This window comes from Notamacropus eugenii, chromosome 1 (assembly GCF_028372415.1).
Source record: "Notamacropus eugenii isolate mMacEug1 chromosome 1, mMacEug1.pri_v2, whole genome shotgun sequence".
In the NCBI taxonomy this organism is placed as follows: domain Eukaryota; kingdom Metazoa; phylum Chordata; class Mammalia; order Diprotodontia; family Macropodidae; genus Notamacropus; species Notamacropus eugenii.
The window spans coordinates 56,571,127-56,592,393 of record NC_092872.1 but is presented as its reverse complement, the minus strand read 5'-3'; the positions used below and the strand labels follow the sequence as shown (position 1 = coordinate 56,592,393).

At 46.4% G+C, this 21,267-nt stretch overlaps 3 protein-coding genes and 1 long non-coding RNA gene across 6 annotated transcripts; 1 reads left to right on the top strand and 3 right to left on the bottom strand.

Moving 5' to 3' along the window:
• The first annotated feature begins 3 nt into the window (after positions 1 to 3).
• CLDN6 (claudin 6) lies at positions 4 to 6,235 on the top strand. Of its 3 annotated transcripts, XM_072603046.1 has the most exons (3): positions 4 to 82; positions 1,829 to 1,911; positions 4,899 to 6,235. In XM_072603046.1, exons 2-3 carry the CDS (start codon positions 1,909 to 1,911, stop codon positions 5,586 to 5,588), a joined length of 693 nt encoding a protein of 230 aa, XP_072459147.1. In that variant the 5' UTR covers positions 4 to 82; positions 1,829 to 1,908; the 3' UTR covers positions 5,589 to 6,235. The 3 variants fall into 3 exon arrangements, with proteins under 3 accessions (XP_072459147.1, XP_072459148.1, XP_072459149.1); XM_072603047.1 differs by lacking the exon at positions 1,829 to 1,911; XM_072603048.1 differs by lacking the exon at positions 1,829 to 1,911 and having other exon boundaries at positions 4 to 516.
• Positions 6,236 to 6,486: 251 nt separating this feature from the next.
• Positions 6,487 to 8,317, bottom strand: CLDN9 (claudin 9). Its single transcript, XM_072603051.1, has one exon. It carries the CDS (start codon positions 8,197 to 8,199, stop codon positions 7,546 to 7,548), a length of 654 nt encoding a protein of 217 aa, XP_072459152.1. The 5' UTR covers positions 8,200 to 8,317; the 3' UTR covers positions 6,487 to 7,545.
• LOC140500491 (uncharacterized) lies at positions 6,487 to 9,446 on the bottom strand. The gene is made up of 3 exons (XR_011965761.1): positions 9,258 to 9,446; positions 8,324 to 8,792; positions 6,487 to 6,779 (listed from the first exon to the last, which is right to left on the bottom strand). It is a non-coding gene; the product is annotated as an uncharacterized lncRNA (long non-coding RNA).
• A 5,411-nt stretch (positions 9,447 to 14,857) lies between these two features.
• Positions 14,858 to 21,022, bottom strand: LOC140501663 (uncharacterized). Its single transcript, XM_072605518.1, has 2 exons — positions 19,817 to 21,022; positions 14,858 to 15,899 (listed from the first exon to the last, which is right to left on the bottom strand). The coding sequence occupies exon 1, from the start codon at positions 21,020 to 21,022 to the stop codon at positions 20,045 to 20,047; it is 978 nt and encodes a 325-aa protein (XP_072461619.1). The 3' UTR covers positions 14,858 to 15,899; positions 19,817 to 20,044.
• Positions 21,023 to 21,267: the final 245 nt, after the last annotated feature.

Genomic DNA, 21,267 nt, shown 5'->3' with positions numbered 1-21,267 from the left:
GACCCCGCCTCCAGAAGTGGCGACCAGTTCCCCAACTGCCTGTCCACCGTGCTCCAGCTCTCGACCCCCAAACTGAACCCAGGTATCTTGGGTGCCCAGTGTCATTCAGGAGTCTCTTCTCAGACTCTTACGCCTGCAGCTCAGCCATTCTAGCTGCCCGGTGCCCCTTCCCCCAAAGCTTCGACTCCCCTGCCAAACCCCTTCGTCTCCCAGAACCCAGGCATCCTGGTCCACCCAATTACTGGTTGCATCTTTTTCCAAACCCCAGTTCATACATAGCCTGAAGCTAAGTGGTTCCTCAACTCAGGGAAGGGCGAAGTTCTAGTTTCCCATCTCCAGGATCTCTCAGGAAGCCCAGCTGCTTGAGTACTGGGCAGGGGTCTCTGCCCCTCCCTGGGGAGGCGGGTCTCCAGTGACGTCACGGGAGCATTCTCGGCCTCTTTAAGACCCCCGCCTCCGCCCCCTTTCCCAATACTCTACCTGATCTCTGACTGCACTCGTTCTTTTCCTAGGCAGGTGAGTTTTGGGACGCTGGCTCTTTTCCCACCAGAAAGGGGGCTTCTCCCCCCGCCCTGGCTAGGAACTGGACACTGAGGGTTAAGCATTAGAGGAGTTACTTTATTTGAGTCCAATGGAGGAGCCCCCGGGTCTGGAGTCCAAGACTTGATCCTAGGTTGGAATATAGCCAAATGTTTGGGGTTGGGTCCTAGTGAAGTCATTATGGATCTTTAAGGGCAGGAGAATATTAGTTGCCTATCCATTGAAGAAGAGCTAGACGGTTCGGACCCGGGTCTCGAAGGGACAGAAGCAAGACCGGACTTCCCCAGTTCCTTCTGGTTCCTAGAATGGGAGTGGAGGTGTTCATCTTTGCTCTAAATTTCCAGAAAATCAACCTTCCCCTCCCCCTCTCGGGACAAAAGGCCCAAACCCATCCCCACCCCCACCCCCACCCCCTACCCTTCGGACTGGTCACTTCCACTGCAGAAGATCCTTGGGCTCTGACCTGGGGCCCGCCCCTTCCGACCCCTGTAAAGTGGGAGGACCCAAGAGCTCCCCTTCCCCTTACTTGTCCCCCCCTGCACACCTGACCCCGTAAAACCACCTGATGATTGAACCCCGTGTTAATCTCTTTCTGTCGGGGGATGTGGGGGGGGAAGAGAAATTTCCTGGAAATGAGGCTCAGGTCTCCAAAGTCTACCCCAAGACCAGGACCAAACCAGGAATGTCTATAGAGCCGGACCCTTACTATCCTGGAATTAGAATTTGTTGAATTGAACTGGTGATCAGTTCAATTGCCTAGCACAATTGCCTCGTTTTACAGATAAGGAAACTGAGGCCCAAATGGAACAAGTAACTTGTTCAAGGCCCGGCATCTAGGGAGTCTTCTGGGTAAAAAATAACTCAAAAAGAATTGATTAAGTTTATCAAATGTGCCAGGCATTGCGGGTGCAAAGACAAAAAAGGAAACAGTTCCTCCCCTCTGGGAGCTTTTTAGTTCTATCAGACAGATGGTGCAGGTATGCAGTAAATTCCCGTTAGCTTTAGAGAGGCGATAGCAGCTGGGATAATCACCAAAAATACCTTTTACAGTTCATTTAAAGAACCTAGGAGCTTCACAGGAGACCCACAGCTGGAGCTATGGGGCTGAATCTTTTCGTTTTTAAGTAGTGTACAGTGGAAAGAACCCTGGTCCTGGGATCAAGAAGACCTAGACTCCAATTCTGACTCTAATGGGTTTTCTTCATTATAAAAGTGGGAAGATTTGTGCAACTCGCCTTGGGATCAATTAAGCTGATGTCTAAATGTGCCTTCCATGCTATAACTCCAGGTCTGGGGAAACTGGGAGAAAAGGAAGATTGTTGAGTTTCTATTCAACAAGCGTAACGATCCCTACCACGTGTAAGGGCTATGGTAGGTGCTGGGGATACTTTAAAAAGGGAAGGATCAGTAATTTCAACTAATCTTTGAATTGTTTCTGTCCCTTTCTCTTCATCTGAGTCCCTGCTCTTAAGGTCTGGATATTCTTTACAAGGAATTCAACTGTTTTCTAAGTAAAGCCTAGAAAATTTGAGCCTAGACAATTGCTAGACAATTAGCAGAACTAATAATTAAGAAGAACCAGAAAAACGTTTCCTCTAAGAGGTCCCCTCCTCCCAAGCATTTTACTGTTATTGAAAGAAACTAAGGATTCTGAGAGTTGGAAGAAAGTGCATTCCAGGCATGGGAGCTAGTCAGTCAGTGGAAAGTGGAAACTTGTTTAGTGGGGAAATACTTTTAATGGCAGACTTGTTTGACAATGTAAGAAGCCATGGTGAGCCATTGAAGATTTTTGAAGGAAGTGGTATTATCAAATATTAGTTTGGCAGGAAGGGTTGGAGAAGGAAGAGATCAGATAAAAAAGACCCAAATCATTGTTACAAGATAGCATGAAGTGATATAACTGGGAATGAAGTTTCAGGAGAAAAGGGAAGGCTCACTTTTGGGGATCAAAGATGACTTCTTGGCAGAGGAGTTAGCACCTGAAGTTGCCTGAAAGAGATCTCATATAATATCCTGAGATTTCAAGCTGAAAGGGGATCATACAATTCAACTAGGTATCCTACTGCCCCTATTTTACAAGAAACTGAAGGGATCAAGAGAGAAAAAAATGTCTAAGGAACTTGTTGAGATCATTTGACTACAAATCCATGGGGTTTTTTTCCTACTACCTTATTACTGTGTCTCTGCAGGTAGAATTGGGGGAGGGGAGTGACACATTCCTGGCCCTGGGAATCTTAGGGAAATAAGAACAGATTTAAAACTCCCTGGAGGGCTGAAACCAAGTATTTAATCTCTGTATCCCCTGCCTTTCGAGGGAGATTTGGCACATAGTAGGGACTTAGTAAATAGATGAACAAATAGGGCTGGTAGGGGAGGAGCTAGTGTTGATGTGGTAGCCCTTGAATATGGGAATCTAAGACTAAGGCATTTGAGCTTTATCCTGGAGGCTGTAGGGAGCCTTTGAAGTTATTGAGTAGAGAAGTGATTTGATCCGAAACTTCTTTAGGATTGGGGTGGGGGAGGAGGTACTTGTGTGAAAGGAGAAACTTGATGGGGGGGAGGGGGACTTTGAGGGAGGTCTTTCTGAGTAGATAAAGTCAATTAAGCTGCCGACCTGGGAGTGTCCAAGTCCTGCCCTGGGGTGAGTGCAGTGGGAGATTCCGTGTACGTATGTTTTTTAACTTAACTCAAAGTAAAAGAAAAAAAATCCATTCTCTGTGTAAGAGGGATTGAAACGCTTAGGATCAATGAGAAACCTGCTGGGGAAATGCCAACTACAGCCTAGGTCCAAAACTAAAATAATGAATATTTACAAAGATAACTGTTAAGTCCTGCACTTAAATAACAACAATAGCAGAATGGGGGAAATTGAACCAGACTGTAATTCATGTGGAAAATTGCCTGAGCCTGGGGTATTAGTGGACTCCAAACTCAATATATATCATAATCTATGACTCTGGTAGATAGAATTAGGACAGATGGGTAGAAATTACAATGAGGCAAATAAATCTCAAACATTTAGATTGAGGAAGAGTCTGGGAAGCAGCAGCAGCCTTGTGATTTAGCAATACTGGAGATACCCACAAAGAAGCTGGCTGACTGTCAGGACAATTGTGGAGGGGATTCCTGCATGGGGCGGGAGTTGAACAAGATGACCTCTGAGGTCCTTTCCAACTGTGAGAATCTATTTTAGGAAGGGATATAGAGGACAATAGGTAGAATTTGATTTTTCCTTCTCTACCAGCCATCCCTATTCTAGATCTATTTTGGCTCAGAAAAATCTTGGTGCAACACTTATTGTTGGATGTGTAAGGCAAATTAATTAATTCTGAGTCTCTTGTCAGGGAAGGGAATAGTAGTGACCAAATCTGAGAGTGAGGGAGGTACAAGTAAAATAAAATTTGAGCATAGCACTTCAAAAGAAGAAGAGATTTGGGACATTCTTCAAAGGAGAAGACTCAGTCCCAGAAAGTGACTAGCCCAAGGGTAAAATTGGAACTAGAACCCAGATTTCACTGGCTCTTTCCACAATGGAGACTAGGAAAATAACTAGTTGATTTGATGAGCACAGTTTTGGGATTATGCAATGGAAATGCAGATTGTACATAGATATATTTCTTCATTGTTTGGAGTCAAATTTGAGGTGAGACACTTGAGGCTGAAATGAGGGGTTTCTCAAAGAGCAAAATTCATTGATGTGGTGAGGCTAATTTGATTTGTTTAAAAGAAATTCAGAGATGGACCTGCCTTGGTTGTCCTCCGATCTTCGTGCTTAAATTTCCAAGGTTTTAAGCTTCAAACTTTGAAAGTTGCAAGTAATTCTCTGCTATTCTCTCCTCCCCCCTCCCTCAGTTTTCAAATGTCTAAAAGAGGTATACTTTGAAGATCTTACAACCCACCTAAAAATCAGAGATTCAAAATGCTTATTTGCCTAAGGTCACATAGCTAGTTAATTCATGGTAGGTGGAGGACTAAAATCCAAGCATCCTAACATCTAATCCTATGTTCTTTCCATCATTCTTATAGCTTTTTGCTGTTGAACTGTATAATAGAAAGCTATATCCAATAGATGGGATTACCTATTAAGGACTCCTTATTTAATGGACTGAGTGGTAGTGAGGTAGATTAGCTTAATCCAATCTTATGCTCTTTCCACCATATTCTTACAGCTTTTTGCTACTACTCTGTATAATAGGAGGTAATATCCAATAGATGGGATTATTTATTAAGGGCTCCTTATTTAATGGACTGAATAGGAGAGGTAGGTTAGCCTAAATGTGAACTATTTAGGACTGGTTCAGAATTAGGCCAATGAGGATGAAGCTGCTAGTCCAAAATCTGTTTCTTCACTCTTGCAGGTTTTCTCTAAGCCTCCAACCATGGCTTCTGCTGGTCTCCAGATCCTGGGCATCATCCTTTCAGTACTGGGGTGGATATCAGGCCTAGTATCCTGTGCCATGCCTATGTGGAAAGTCACAGCCTTCATTGGCAATAACATTGTAGTGGCCCAGGTGGTGTGGGAAGGCCTCTGGATGGCTTGTGTGGTCCAGAGCACTGGCCAGATGCAGTGCAAGGTACATGATTCTATGCTGGCTCTGCCTCATGACGTCCAAGCATCTAGAGCCCTCATGGTCATTGCTCTGCTTCTGGGCCTGGTGGGCCTGCTGATCTACCTTGCTGGAGCCAAGTGTACCACGTGTGTAGAAGATGAGGAACCAAAAGCTCGACTAGTACTGACTTCAGGGGTCATTTTCCTCATCTCAGCAGTCTTGGTCCTGATCCCTGTGTGCTGGACGGCCAACGTCATCATCAGGAATTTCTACAACCCCCTGGTGGCTGATGCTCAGAAAAGGGAGTTGGGGCATAGCCTCTATGTTGGCTGGGCATCTGCGAGCCTTTTTATACTAGGTGGGGCATTACTGTGCTGTACTTGCCCCTCAGGTAGCTCAAGGGGCACCAGCCATTACGTAGCCCGATACTCTGCTTCTGCCCCTCCCCCAGGGGGCTCCCGAGGTCCTTCTGAATACCCAACCAAGAATTATGTGTGAATCCAGAAAGCAGGGAGGGAAGCATCAAATGACTCCTTAAAGTGAGGGAGGGCCTCTTTTCCCTCCTCTGTCAAGGTGAAGTTACAGGTCAGTCTTGAGAGTTTTGGTTTCCTTTTTTTTTTTAAACCCCTTGGATGACTGAGCCAAGATGACCCCACATCCCTTCCGGTCTTTACTGCTGCTACTGATGCAAAGTCTTCCAGACATCTTGGATAAGGAGCTACAGAAGTGCTGCCCAAGAGCTCCAGCATCTTTTCCTGGATACCTCAAAGATCTATGTTATTTCTCTGGAAATGCTAGAATCCTTGGTTGTGGGACTGAATTTTAACCCTGCCAAGTGCAAAATTCTTCAATGAGCTCTATCCTTGCCATCCCCAACTCCCAGGAAAAGAGGACCACCAAGATTCCACTAGCCTTTCTTGGTTTCCATGGGAACTGTGATAGCTACTATGATTTTCCTGGACTCCCAGAAGGCAGGAAGTGATCTCCCTGCTGGCTCTTGTATGCTGCTTTCAACATACTCTTTCTAATCTGGAATTCAGCAAACACCTCCCCCACCCTCCCACCATGCCTTCCCTCCCTGTCTCTTTTTGTGGAGTTTCCATGGTTGGAGATTTTTAGAAAATAAAATGTGTCTTGCTAAATGATGATGGGTCTCTATTTGTGGGAGACTGCTTGAGTATGGGGTTGCTAAAGTGGGCATGGAGGCCTCAGACTGTGGAGGAACATTCCACAGGAATGTAGTCCAAAGGCCAATGTCCTGACATTAGAAATAAAACAGATTACCCTCAGGTAGTATTCTGGGGTTAGAGTATCAGATCTGTCTGCCTGTGCAAACAGTATGTTGTGTCCCCTACCCTCCCACCAAAACCCCACATATAGATCAGATGGAGGCCAGTTACAAAAGACTTCCTTTATTCCTGTTTGTAGGTAGAGTTGGAAGCTGATGCTGCTGGGTTCAAAGAACTAGGTGGCTGAATAGCTGGGCTCCTAGCCATGGAGGTGAAATTGAAGTCTTTGGGCAAGGTACCAAAGCTGATAGCTGGTGGTGGATCTGGGAGTGTATCCTGGGCAGAAGTGAGAACCAGGGCATACTTTTGATATCCAAGACTTTGTTCTAAGGAGAGGTTAGGTGCTTTTTCTACTTTCCATGGGGACTGTGGCTAGAAGTTCTGGATCCACTGTCAGAACCTGACATAGGAGAGTGGAATGGGAATATACTATTAGCGGATAAGCAGAAGACTTGAAAATTTCAGCTCTTCCCCTTGGGCTTAGGAAGTGTCTGGTAAGTCACTTAACCTTTCTGGGTTACTTGCCCTACCTACCTCATGATCTTACATGAGATCATGTGAGTTCACTTTGCTTTGAGAGAAGTCTAAAGGATCATAAAGGGAAGAGTGGAACAGGTGACTGAAATCAAGTAAAACCAAGCCCAGTTAGGGGATGTGGATTTTAGAATGTCTGGTGGAGTTTGGAGTGAGGGGGCAACGGCTTAGGGACATTTTGGTGATGGAGATTTAATTTGTTCCCGTTGGATTCTGGGAGGGAAAACAGTTTTGGAGGTGGAGGGTAGATCTGAACTTAATCGACTGATAAAGAGGTTTTTGTTAGGACCCATTCCCAGTTAGATCTCACTTAAACTTTTGAGATAGGGTTGGTCTTTACGCAGATGAGAAGTCAATATTGGAAGAAAGGAGGATACAAAGAAGCAGGGGTTTCTATCCAGATTAGGATGTAGTTACAAATATGGTATACAAAGCTAAGATTTCCTTTTACAATTAATGAAACGAGGAAAAGTTCTTAAGATTGAAATAGTCAATTGGCTTAGGGTTTAGAAGGTAAAATTAGGGTAAGCCAAGTCCAACACTGGAGTCAGGATTACTTCTGGTCACCCCTTGAGTGACTTTCAGAGTCCTAGTTGGGTCTGGAATCAGGACTGCTGGTTTGTCAGTCTGTCTCACACATAATCCCGTTTATCCAGACCGGAGGCCCCTGATCGGGAGGCAGCAGAGTATCCCAGATGGGGTCCCCTATGCCGGTCAGGCTGAGGTGGGGGACAGGTGCAGCATAACAGTCCTCCTCCTAGCATCAGTAGGGCAGCAGCTGCCCAGCCCAGGTAAAGTGAAGCCCCCAACTCCCTCTTCAGAGCTTCAGCCACCAGGGGGTTGTAGAAGTCCTGGATGATGGCATGGGCTGTCCAGCACACAGGGATCAGGACCAAGATCCCCGATATGAGGAAGATGATCCCTGAGGTCAACACAATCCTTGCTTTAGCCACCTCATCTTCCACACATGTGGTACACTGGGCTCCAGTGATAGCCACCAACAGACCCAGCAAAGCAAGCATCAGAGCAATGACAGAGAGGGCCCGAGCTGCCTGTAGGTCCTGGGGTAGGGCTAGAAGGGAGTCATATACCTTGCATTGCATCTGGCCCGTGCTCTGGACCACACAGGACATCCACAGGCCTTCCCACACCACCTGGGCCACCACGATGCTGTTGCCAATGAAGGCTGTGACCTTCCACAGGGGCAGGGCACAGGATACTAGGGTCCCCAGCCAGCCCAACACCACTAGAGTCAGGCCCAGGAGTTCTAGCCCAGCTGAAGCCATGTTCCCTCAGGTCTTCTCAATCTTTATGGCCCTTGGTTGAACTTGAGAGAAAGGGATCTGAGAGCTTCCAGCGAAATCTTAGGCTCTTAGTACCCAATGGAAAAGGAATAGAGGATTCACTTACATCAATGATCCCCTTGTCCAAGACGGGGCTACTTCCTTCCCCAATGACAGACCTTGGTCCGATAGATACCTTCTCAGTCTGTTGCTCCTTTTTTTCTAGAGTACAAGAAACACCTCCATTTGGACTGGATCCTTCACAGTTGATTCCTGATCCCTGTATCTGGCCAACCACCTTTTCCCCTACCTGAGAGGTCCTGGTCACCCCCCCTAAAAAGATCCAATATAATAAGGTCTTTTGTAATTGCCGCCGTTCCTGGTGGCTTTCCAGGAAGCTGTCCAATGTCCGATTTTTGTTTCTGAGGTTGGTCTCAGCTCCCCTGTTTGTCTGTTTCTGCTCTGGTTGAGTCTGAGGAGGTTTCTGACACCTGTCCTCTGTAGCCTGCTCGGGAGTGGGATTGGGGATCAGATAGCTCTCCCCTTGGGTCTGCTCCCAAGCCAGAGTGCTCCCCAGGATTTTACTTCGTCTGGAGCTGGAAGGGCAAGGGCAGGAGTGGTTATAGGACTGGAGCTAGGGGAGGAGTGAAAATGGGAGTCTGGGAGCTGGTGATTGGGGGAACCACAGCAACAAGGAGGGGGAGGTGGGGGGGCGGGGTGGAGCTGGGGGTGCCCAGAGGATGGTTGTGTGGGTTCTAGGGTCATTTGTGGAGGTGGGGGGTGGTGTGGAGGGGGGAGATGCAGTGGCACAGGACAGAAAAGGGGAAGTAAGCAGAGAACCACCAAAGCTATGTAGAAAAAGATAGTGAAGAACGAATGATCAGGGATGGTGATGTTATCCTGGGTTCCCTTGAATTGGGGAAGGGGGACACATTGGAATAGGTCAAACAACTTGAATCCCCAATTTTAAACTCTGACCCCTAAATTTCCCTTCATTGTAATCCTTTGACAACTTGCCCAGGGACTCAGGAAAGTCCTCTTAGCTGCTGACCCCCTCCTACCTTCTGTAATGGCCCCTCCATCTCACAGCAGCTCTGCTCCACTAGCCCCTGGATCTGTCTCTTCTGCCCTGACACCTTTCCCCCCACTCCTAGTTTCTGTTTCCCTCCACCCCCAGGACCGAGGGAATCTGATCTGTCTCCGGCTCTTGCATCTCCCCGGGGAGGGGCCCTGCCTGCCCTGTTCCCCAGGCAACAGGTGTGTGGCGCCAGGCTCAGGTGGCATTACCAGGGCAACGGCCTAGAAAACCTGACTCCCCCCCCCCACCTGCAGCTCAGGTGTGCCTTCCCCTCCCCCCCTCTAGTTGAAACTGGGGAAGTGAATTGTGGGAAGCTACTCATCTAGGGTCTCGGGCACCCCAACCCCCTCCCTCCCCAGGGAGACAAAGAGTCTGTTGTAGAGATAGGGAAAGGAGGGGACTAGGACAAAGGAGCCTGTGAAGAAGCCCATGAGGGGGTGGGGCAGTTCTGTGGTGGGGAAAGGGATGTCATGGGGGAGGGTCTCCCATCTCTGTGTGATCCAACCCACCATGGGGTCCCAAGAAGCAGCACTCCCCGAAGACAGTGTGTGTCTTGGTCCCCTAAGGGAAGTAAGCTCCTCCTCCTCCTCCTCCTCCTCCTCCGCTTTCCCCAGGTGGCCTCAAGTAAACTTGTTTTGTTGCAAAGACCTTTGGAAGTGTCAGACAGAGAAAGGAGCCCAATGAGAGAAGGAAACTGAGGCAGAGGAGGATAGAGGAATGTCTCAGAGACTCAGTGGAAGTTCTAGGACAGACTATAAAGACCTAAGTTCCTATTACACCATTCTCAACCAAGTCTTTGGAGAGACATCAAGATCTGAGTTCAAATCCTGCCTCTGACACTTAATAGTTGTATGAAAACAGACAAATCACTTAATCTCTGAGCCTTAGTTAACTTGTCTATAAAATGATGATGGTACTTGTAATAATACCATATAGAGTTTTTTTAGGTCAAGAAATGCAACACAGTGGAATATCGTGTATGTGCCTGGGTTTCATGTTTAAGTAGAACACTGACAATCCATCAGTGAACAAATGTTAAATGCCACGCCCCCCAAACAAAAAAGAGAAAGAGAGAGAGAAACTTCAAAGTGTTATGTATTAGGTAATTAATTCTCTTTTCCTTGGCCCTAATTTATCCTTTCATTCTTCCTCCAGGGTCCTCACTTCCCTGTGTCACCTTCTCCCTCCATCTTTCAGATCCCTCCTTGATATCTAGTACCTCATAGTCCCTTTTCCTCTAAGATTTCTGGAGAGTACCTCTATGGAAGATGACCCATAATTCTCATGGGATTTGGAACTGGAAGGGAAACTCCTCATTTAATAGATGAGGAGAAAGATTTTTATTCTATAGGTTGGCTGAAATAGCCTCTGTGGGCCCTTCCTTTTCAGAGTTTGTGATGCTGAGGACACCCAGAAAGTCATCAACGTGACCTAAGATAACAAAGGTAGTGAGTAGCAGAGATGGAATTTCTAGACAAGTTCTTTGGCTCAAAGATTCAGCCTTCTCTATTATACCGTGATGCCTCCTCCCAAGAGCCAGCCAGCCATCTGTGACCTGGCTGAAAGGGCCTTCTGATAAAAGTGACAAAGGGGGTGGAAGAAAGGTCTTAGAAAAAAAAAAGATCACCAGGAGTGGTGAAGCTGAAGAAGACAGAAAACAGTTTTGGAAAGCTCAGGGGTCAGGACAGTTTGCCAGAGAAAGCTGACTAAGAGTCAGGAGACCTGGGTTCTAGTCCCAACTTTGCCATAAACTAGTCATGTGATGGTTGAGAAGTTCTGGGATTGCTCTTAAATTTTCTCATCTACAAAACAGTAAGTAGAATATAGAGCTCAGAGGGAACTTAAAATATAGACCCCTGTAACTACAAGGGACTCTAGGACATAGTCCCATTAAGTCTGGAGCTATAAGGGACCTCGAGACCCTCTAGTTTAACCTTATTTTATAGATAAGGAAACTGAGGCCAGGGAAAAAGTGACTTGCCTGGAGTCTGTGAGTTCAGGGCTTTTTCCATTACACCACATTGCCTCTGTCATACATGTCAGAGTTGGAAGAGGGCACATACATAAAACAAAGCATGTCAGATCATCTCCATAATTCCTTTCTTTAATGCCTGATAGAGGATAAAATAAGTTACCTATAATACCATTCTGAGGCAGTATTATAGATACGGATCTCCTGCTCTGTCTTCACTGATAGGCCAATGGGATAGAGGGTTCCATTCCAACAAAAATGAATCAAAGTAGATCTAGGGCATCACAGAGTGTCACACAATATCAGAGGGAATAAGAATAATCTTTGGGATCTTTGGGATGTCTCTTGAGATAGATACTACCTCTGGGATGAACAGGGCCCCCATCTAACTGTTCTGAGTGAAAAGCTTGGAGACCAGATAGTGATGATGACCTTTTGAGAGGCTGACAATGGCATTTTCTTGTTTCTCCAAGGGGAATCAGGAATCTTGTCCCACTGGTTTGTGCAACTCCAGGTAAAGGGTTTCAGTGCCTGGTTGCTCCCGGAGACAGCCTAGTGACCCTTGTAAATAGTCTACTCCCCTTCCCCCACCCTGCTCAAGTGCTGAAACCTTCAGGAAGGAAGCTGCATGCTGACAATTGGACTCAACCAATTTTTTTTCTCTCTCCCATTAGGTGTTTGAAGGGATGAGAAATTGCCATGGCAACTGGTCAGGGTGAATCTTCTATTTCTTCTTTTCCTAAATTGTCCCATCTGCTCAATTGTAATATCAAAATGTTTTACTAACTAACTTTCTGGGAAGGAAGCTCTATGTCTGGAGAGAATTGAGATGGGATTGAAATTGCCCAGTGGCAACTGGGGACTAAGTTGGGGACTCAGTGCTGCTGTGGCCATCTAGTAAGTAACCTTGACATAACACCTATAGGATTCTTTCTTCTCCAGGGGCTAGTCTGTATGGGTCTGGGGCACCATATAGTCCAACCCCTTCATCTACAATTGAGGAAACTAAGTCCCAGAAAGATTAAGTGATTTTTCCAAGGTCATAGAATTAGCAAGCAGCCCAACAGAATTTGAACTCAGCTCTTCTACCTCCTAAAATAGCTCACTTCTCTAAATTCTATGATTCTAAAAAATGGTCCATGATGTCAAAGAATATAATGGGGGCAAAAGAAGGTTTGGACATAGATAAACTTATTACAAATTAAAAATGTGATATTCCACTAAAGCTTATTCACTGAGGGTCCTATTGTGGAGGTAATGATGAAATTTTTCACTTCTATGCAATATGACTAAGGTAAAAATGTATTTAATAGGAATGTATGTGTAGAACCTATATAAAACTGTATGCTTTCTCAGGAAGGGAGTGGGGACGCAGGGAGGAAGGAGGGGGAGGGAGAGAAAACATCTAAGATATATGGAAGTGATTGTAGAACACTGAAAACAAATAAAATAATAAAAAAAAGTTAAAAAAGAAATTTTTCAAAGACTGTAACAACACAGCAGAAACTAGCAGATCTTGCTAAGGTAGTTAGGCTTTCAGAGAGAATTCTTGCTAAAGAAATCACTTCTCTTTTAAAGTATTAAAGTGCAGACCACAATAAATACGCTATACTATGAGGACAAGGGATCTTTTATTTTCCTTCAAGATGGTCTTTTCTTGAAAGTGAAGTTACCCTCCAATGTATTTCAGTTTTCTTCTTTCTTCTCCCTTTGGTAAGACGCCCCCCTCCCTCCAGCCCAAACCCCCTAGAGAGGGAGAAAGGAGAAATGGAGGTGACCAGAGGCACATAAGAGCTGACACTTAGAGAGGACTTTATAGTTACAGAGCACTCTGAACACATGAACACATTACCTCATTGGATTCTCACTACAACCCAAAGAGTTGGGGAGTACAAGTGTTATTCCCTCCCATTTTCTAGCAGGTGGGGAAACTCAAGCTAAATTTGGGAAGGAATAAGGGTTTGTATAGTATTAAGTGCCAAGCACTGTGCTAAACTCTTTTAACAAAAAGATGTATCTTATTTGATTTTCACAACAATCCAGAGAGGAAAGTACTGTTACTATTCTCTTACAGGCAAACATATCTGAAGTGATTTACTTAGGGTCACAGAACTAGTCATTCTAAGTGTCTGAGCCTGGATTTGAATTTTGATCTTAACCAGTACAGACTTATTCACTGTGACTCAGAAAATGGACCCTAGATCCCCACTCAGTACTCTTCTCACAAAACCTTAAGGCTCTTGGAGAGAGAGAGGTGCTAACTAAGAAGATGGAAATCTGGAGATTAGACGTCTGGATTGGTAGGGTAGGAAATAAGGTTGGCAGCCCATATTTAGTGGTTGGTGCAACGGGAAGGACAGGAATGGTGCAATAAGGCAATCCAGAACTGGCTGGTCTAGGCTTTTTCTATCCCACCCCATTTGCCTTATTATACTTCATATGGAAGGTGCTTGGGGGTGGGATATTTCAGTATTTCCTTCCCATAAGGGCAAATCACCCGGAAGGGTTCTGGGTGTGAAAGGGTTAAACCAGAAACTGGAGTATGGGGACGGAGGAATGGGACTGAGACAAAGGAGAAAGCTTGGGGATGGAATGCAATTGATATGGTGGGGGTGGGAGCCACCCTCGGACCAGTTACCATTTCAATGGCTCATTAACACTTATGCAAAGGACTTCGGCAGTCCCCAACCCCCTATCCGGTCTCTGACTCACCAAAGAGAAGAATTGGGTGAGGGGACCCTTTTGTTTAGTAAGTTTTCCTAGGGGAGGAAACTGAGGCACCAGCAGGGGGTGAGGTGTGGGGGTTACTGGGCCTTACTCTGCCTTTAGGTTTTGAGGCGTAGTTTCATTCCACTGGGCTTGCTCCTATCTGGAGTACTACAAGAAGTCTGAGTCCAGCTAAAGAGATGAGAAATCTGCTTGGGGGTGGGTTCTTCTTTTTGCTGAGGGAGAAAGAAGATGGAAAAGAGCCATAGGAAGTTGTTGCCAAATGGATTCCCAGGTCCCAAAGTGGAAATGAAACCACTAGGTCTCAACCGCAGTCATTACTTTCACATGAGACTTGTAGGAAAGAGCTGATGGGACGGACCTTCCAGGAAAACAGGGCTCCTTCATAATCAGGCCACCCAACATGCCATTCCCACCTGCCCCAGCTCAGGGCTTTAGAGAAAACTTTCTCTAAGTGATTCTCTCTGACTCAAAGTATTGCATACACCCATCTCCAAAATGCCTCATCTCCTGTTGTGGCAGCTCCCTGACACCTAACTTACTAAGCCTAGAGTAAATAATATTATTAAGCATAGCTAGGACTAGAGGAAGACTAGTTGGACCTGGGGGCAACTTGCTATGTAGGGGATGGGGAACAAAGACATTTTATTATGACACGTGTTTTTCAGTGACATGCTTGCCATGAACTGAATCTCTCTCTTGTGATTTACCAAGTTGTATCAACAAATTACATTCAAATATGTACTAAGTGCTTATTTTGTGGTGTTCCCAATTGGACAATATAGCACTCTTCAGACCTTACCTCAGGCACAAACAAGCCTGGTTCCCAAGTCTGCCCTTAGTATTATTTTCACTTCTAAACAATCAAAAGGAAAGGCTGTCCATGGAGAAAAACAACAAATACTTTATTCAGTTGTAAATTTCCAGCATTAAAACCAGAAATTTTATAATTTGGGTTGCTTCTGGGTACAAAAGGAAATAGATGTGACCAGGTTTAGGGGGACACATTTGCTGAGCCTGTCTTGATTATAAACCCCTCACAGGCAAAACTGCGCCATGTAATACTAGGGACCTTAATACTCTGGACTTTAATAAACACTGTTTAACCTTTAACTCTAAACCTGAATGGAACACTGAGATTCTTAGGCAAGATGTCAGTTTTATCAGTTTCAGCCCGATCAATTTTTAAAGGGCTTAAGGAATCTGTGATCTAATTATCAAGTTTATGAGTTAGCTAAGACACCATATTTTCCTTCTTCCATTCAGCTGATTTCATTAACGCTGCCTTGCCTAAGGGGGCTCAGAAAAGGAGTAGGCTGATTCCCTCAAATTCTTCACTGAGCAGGCTTTTCTTTTCCTAAAGAGTTTCAGTCAGTCTGACCTTTGACCTCAGTCCTTCCCTCCCCAGTCCCACCTCTTCACCTGGGTTAACTAGTAAACTCCCCCAGTGGATTATGCAAACTCGACCAACTTTCCCATTTTGTTTCAAGAGTCAGGAACTATGAGGCTGGTTGGACATAAGTTTGAATTTCTGTTCTGTGCCACTCGGAGGAAGAAATCAGACTCAGCTCCTGCAGGTGGGTTAGACAGAGAAAAGGAATCAATAAGACAGTCCCAATTTTCTGGGTCTGTGCAGCTGCTGCTCAGAATTTCTGGCTCAAGGTGGGGTATAAAGCTTCACTAAGACCAGGGATCTGGGGGAAAGAACCCATGGGCAGCATCTGCTTAGGAAGGAGAGGACTTGGAATGGAATAAATAACTCAGGACCACCAGGCAGAGGGTTAGCTGCCATCCCCATTTGGGGGATGGAAACCAGGGATTCCGGAACTTCTTTCGACTAGATCTTCTGGCTCAGTACACCAAAGGCAGGATCTTTTTCTTCCAGAGAAGCCAAACTCCTGAGTGAATCACTTGCTCTGGATTCATCTGAGGAGTAAGAAGAATGTGTTTATAATACTTTGGAAAGAAGCTATAAGGAAGAAAAGGAGAAGACTTTTAGACTCACCTTTTGAGACACTAAGTCCCTACCACACAACAGGAAGACCAGATTACCGTGCTTTTATGTCACTCCTGTAAATATAAACCGTATCATGCATCCTTTAACACTGCAATGTTGTTGGGTCTCTCCATGGGTCATTAGGCCTTCCAAATATTTTTCACCCAAGATCTAACATCAAGAATACTGTCACACAGATTATGAAGCTTAAAAAAAAAATCTTAGTGACATTAAAATGTCATTTGTAAATGATTTTATAGCTTTCTTACTCCTTCCTCAAAGTATAAGCTACTACAAGCCCTAAGACCTGGGCCCTATACATTAGCAAATCTGCCTCCATGTGGTAACAATGACATTTATTACATGATTTCATAATCCACCAAATGGTTTGTGACAAAAAAAAGGAAAAACACTATTATAGTTAAAATGTCTGTTTCAAATTACAACTCCCTTCTTCCATAATACATATACCCAGATATTCCCCAGACCCTGGCTAGTTTCACAACATCATGGAATTTCAAAGTTAGAAGGGATCTTACAGTAATCCAATTTGAATTAATCCTCTCCTAAACCAAAAATACTTAGCAACTTATCACTGGCCTTTGTTTGAGGAGAAATCTAATATTTGTTCTTCATAACAACCCTGGGAAGGAGGTACTATTATTATCCCCATTTTACAGATAAGGAAACCTAGGCAGAAGGGGATGAGGTGACTTGCTCAGGATTACACATTTAAGTAAATGTCTTGAGGCCACATTTGGACTAGGTCTTCTAGACTCCAGGTTCCACCACTTCAACACCTATCTGCCTCTCATCAGGTTGGGGTAGGGGTGGGGGGCAGGCTTGGGGTGGGGGGCAGGCTTGGGGAGGGGAGCAACGATTCTATTTTCAGATAGCTCTATTTGCTAGAAACCCCCCCTCAAATAAAGCCTAAACTGCCTCTCAATGATTTTATACCCACTGCTTACTAAGGTTCCAGAGCTACTGCTCTAAGACTGGGCCAAGTCGAAAAAGTCTAATTCTTCCTGCCAGGGAAAAGAAGTCCTTTAAATTCCTGAGAATTCCATAGCAGAATATTGATTTCTTGAGATAGTAGGCTACCAAAAACCTTAGAGCTTTTTCAGAGTAACTATCTCTTTTTAATTTTATGATTTTAGATTTGGTTCAATGTTGTTGCTTGTTGATAACTTTTAAATAGGGATTCAACAGTGTGCTAGCTTTGGGTCATCTACAGATTTCCTAAGCATGCCATCTATGCCTGTAACTTGTTTGTCAATAACTTCAACAGTGAAAGGGCCAAGCCTGCCATTAGAACTCTCCTTGCAAATTGATTCCTCTGGATTCTGTCTTTCAGCACTTCTGAATCCACCAAACTGATCTGTCTAGAGCAGTAGTGTCAAATTCAAATAGAAATGGATCCCTGGGGTCACATATTGACTTAGAAAACCATAAATTAACATTAGTATTTTTGTTTATTTTGTTATACATTTCCCAATTACATTTTAATCTGGTTCACTGAGAGTTTTTGCGGGGAGGGGGACAAGTTAGACTCCTCTAGTTTAGCTCATCTTGTGTCATTTATATCCAAGAGAATAAAGCATATCAGAGACTCTGTCATGTACTTCATTAACATCTGGGTAAACTATATCTAAGGTATTCTTTGATCTGTTACTAGTCTAGTAACACTACTGAGCAATGTTGGCTTTTTGTGATCAATTTGTGCTTTTCTAGACAATTCACTAGTTTTTATCAGGAACAAAGGTCAAATTCACCAATGTAGTTTTCAGCTTCCCTTCTCCATCCCCTTTTTTTCTTTAAATCAGCATGTTGGTCCTTTTACTCTGTGAATTTATAATTTGCTAGATTAGAAAGGGCCTTAGTCTAATACTCCTCCCAACACAGATGTTTTAGACAGAATCAAAGAATCTGAGTTGGGAGTTATATCTGAGATCACCTGGTTCAATTTACCTTTTTTGCCTAATTTTGTATTACTCCCTCCCCTAACATAGGTTCCTTGATGTCTGGAACTGTTTTGTCTTAACATGACCAGAGCCTAGCATAGGAGTGGGGAACCTTCAACCTTGAGGCCACATGTGGCCTTCTAGGTCCTCAAATGTAGCCCTTTGACTGACTCCAAACTTCACAGAATAATCTTAATAAAGGATTTGTTCTGTAAAACTTGGACTTGATCAAAAGTTTCACATCCAAGGACCTAGAAGATCACATGTAGCCTCAAGGCAGCAGGTTCCATACCTCTGGCCTAGCACATAGTAAGGGCTTGGTAAATAATGGGTGAATTGAATCAAGCCCCTACCTGAAGCATGGATTCCCTCTAGGAAACCCCCAAAGAACGGTCATCCAGCCTCTGCTTTAAAGCCAGCTTACTGCCCATTCCAGTTGTGGGCAGTCCTAATCCATTTCTGGGGCACTAGCACTAGCCCAAGTTCTGTGCTCAGGAGCTAAACAAAACAAATCTATTCCCTCTTCCACAAGAAAACCCTTCATATACTTGAAGACAGTGATCATCATCCCTATTACAAGTGTCTTCTCTTTAAGCTAGGCATTTGTTTCTTTAACCAATCCTTATATGGAATAGTTTGGAGTCTCATCATCCTGGATGCCCTCTTCTGGACACACTCCAGCTTGTCACCATTCCTCTTAAAAGATGTTACCCCACACTGAACACAGTACTCTAGGTGTAGGCTAATTAGGACAGAATACATCGAGCCAATCACAACACATAAGCATATAGCAGTTTAAGGGTTACAATGCACTTTCCTTAGGAAGATAAAGGAGAAAACTGAAGCCTGGAGAAGGTAAAGGGCCTAGAGGCCCCTGTTCAAGGCTATATTGAGCTAATCAAGATTTAAACCCAGGTCTCCTGAGTCCTAGTGAACAAATAATTCCTTTGGGTAACCTGTCTTTCAAGTTCACCTCAGTGATTTATTTCATTTTCTGGACACTGTGATTCTGTAACACAGCCTATGCTGCAATAGTTCCTCTAGGTGACAACTATGTTGTTGATTCACACTGAACTTGTGGTCTGCAAAAATTCTCACATATTTCTCACACAAATTGTCTAAACACCTCTCTCCCATCCTGTCCTGGAACAGATGAATTTCTTTTTGAACACAGCGTAATACTGGGCTTATTTATTTAAATTTATTCATTTAAAATTCCACTTTATTTTATTAGATTTGGCCTATCTATTTTAACATGGTTGGGTATTTGGGGATTGTAATTCTATGAGGGATGTGTTAAATACCCAAGTTTCTTCTCTTTGGGTCACTGATAAAAATATTCAAAAGAACAGGGTCTAAACCAGGACTCTGGGGTACTCCACTCTGATACCTCTCTCCAGGCTGATCTCAGATGCCACAGAATGGATTTGGAGTTGGAAGGATCTCAGAGGTCATCTGGATAAATACCTTCATTTATGGTGATATTTCGATCGCCTCTTTCAGGATACAGTTATTCACCTAATTGTATTCTATCCCGTCCCCAAAGAAACTGTAACTAAAGGTATGCTCTCTCTATTGTATCTCCCTATCAACCAATCTGGTAACTATCAAAAAGGGGATGCTAATCTAGCAAGATTATACTCCTGTACCTGCGCTGGATCACCGCTTTCCTAAATGCTCAGAAAAGCATCCCAGTCAATTAAGAGGTTCTGAAAAGTGAATGTTACACGAGGAGGGGTCTTAAAGCCCATCGAATCCCCTCACTCTACTTGCGGAGCATTAAGAGGAGGCCACAGCAGGAGAGCGGCAGGGGCCGGCACTAGAACCCAGGACCGGTGGTGGACAACTGTCATTCCAAACTTTCCTCACCCACAAGGGACACTCACCCGCCTGCTGGGTCTCTTCCCCAGGAGCGGGGGGCTACACCTTCGGGAGACACAGAGGTCATAGGCAGAGGCCAGCCAGGGCGGGCCGGGGGCGAAGAGGACCGAGGGGCCGATCGTTGGAAGCCCTCCGAGGGCTCCTTAGAGAGCACCACTCGTCCGGGGGTCTGCAAGACTCGGCCAGCGGGACCCTGGGCGCCGCTGGGCGGCGAGGGCAGGCGCTCTGGGCGCTCAGGGACTGTTTTTCTGCAGAGCGACCCTCTCGGGCCAGGAGCTGGGCGGGGACAGGAAGAAGTGGGGCGTCGGGAGGGACGGGCTGGGGGCGCTGGGGAAGGCGGGCAGCGGGTGGTGATCCGCGGGCTGAGCGGCCACAGGGAAGGGCTCCTGGGGCAGGCGCGGGAGCGCCGGGCAAGTGGCGGGCGGCGGGGCGAGGAGGCGCAGGAAGGTGGGGCGGGTGGGCAGCGGGGGCAGCAGCTGCGCGGGGGGCTCGGCCAGGGGCCCCGGCCGCGGGGGGCGCACAGCCAGCCGGGGCCCCTCGGAGGCCGGGGGCAGCGGCGGCAGCGGCAGGTGGGAGGGGGCGGCTAGGGGCCCGCGGGGCAGGCGAGGCAGGTCGGACAGCGCCGGGGGCGGGGGCAGGGGCAGCAGGGTCGCCTCCGCGGGCAGCGGGGGCAGCGCCACGTAGGCGCCGGGCGGGCCGCGGGGGGACAGCGGCGACGGCCGCACCGGCAGCTCGGGCAGCAGCGGCCGCTCGGCCAGTGATGGGGCCGGCGGCGGCCCGGGGGACAAACCCGGCGGCAGGCCCGGCAGCGGCAGGTGTGGAAGCGGCAGCGGCGGCGGCTGGGGCGGCTCGGGAAGGGGCAGGGAGAGCCGGGGCCGGGACAGTCGCGGGTGGGGGTGGGAGCGGGAGCGGGAGCGGGAGCGGGGAAGCAGAGCCGCCAGGGTCTCCGAGCCCGACGCCGGGCGAGGAGGGGCGCAGACCCCAGGCTTGGGGAGGCCGAGCGTGCGCGCCCTCGCAGAAGCCACGCGCGCGCCCGCTGCCCGCCCCCCTCCCAGTCTCGGCCAATCGGGATGCAAATCTCCCCAAGCCACGTGTCCAGGGGCCAATGACGGACGGGCTGCCAAGGACGCCCAGCCTCTATGCGATCGAAGCCATGGCAACTCCCCAAGCCAGCCCAAACCGCAGCAGCCAGTAAAAAGTAGGACGTGCATGTAGCTCCTCCTACTTTTCATCCTGCCCCGCCCCCTTAATAATTTATAGAGTCCTCTGCTTTCGAGCTCGAAGGGTCCTTAGACGTGAACCAGAGAGGTTAAGTGATGGTAGGTTTTCTTCCCGGCTGCCCACCCGACCCTTCTTGGTCTTTTTTGCAGGATCAGCATTCAGGTCCTGCCCATTTATTCGAGAGTGGGGCTCTATCCTGCAGCCAGTCCCTTGTCAAGTGGAAGAATCCACCTCC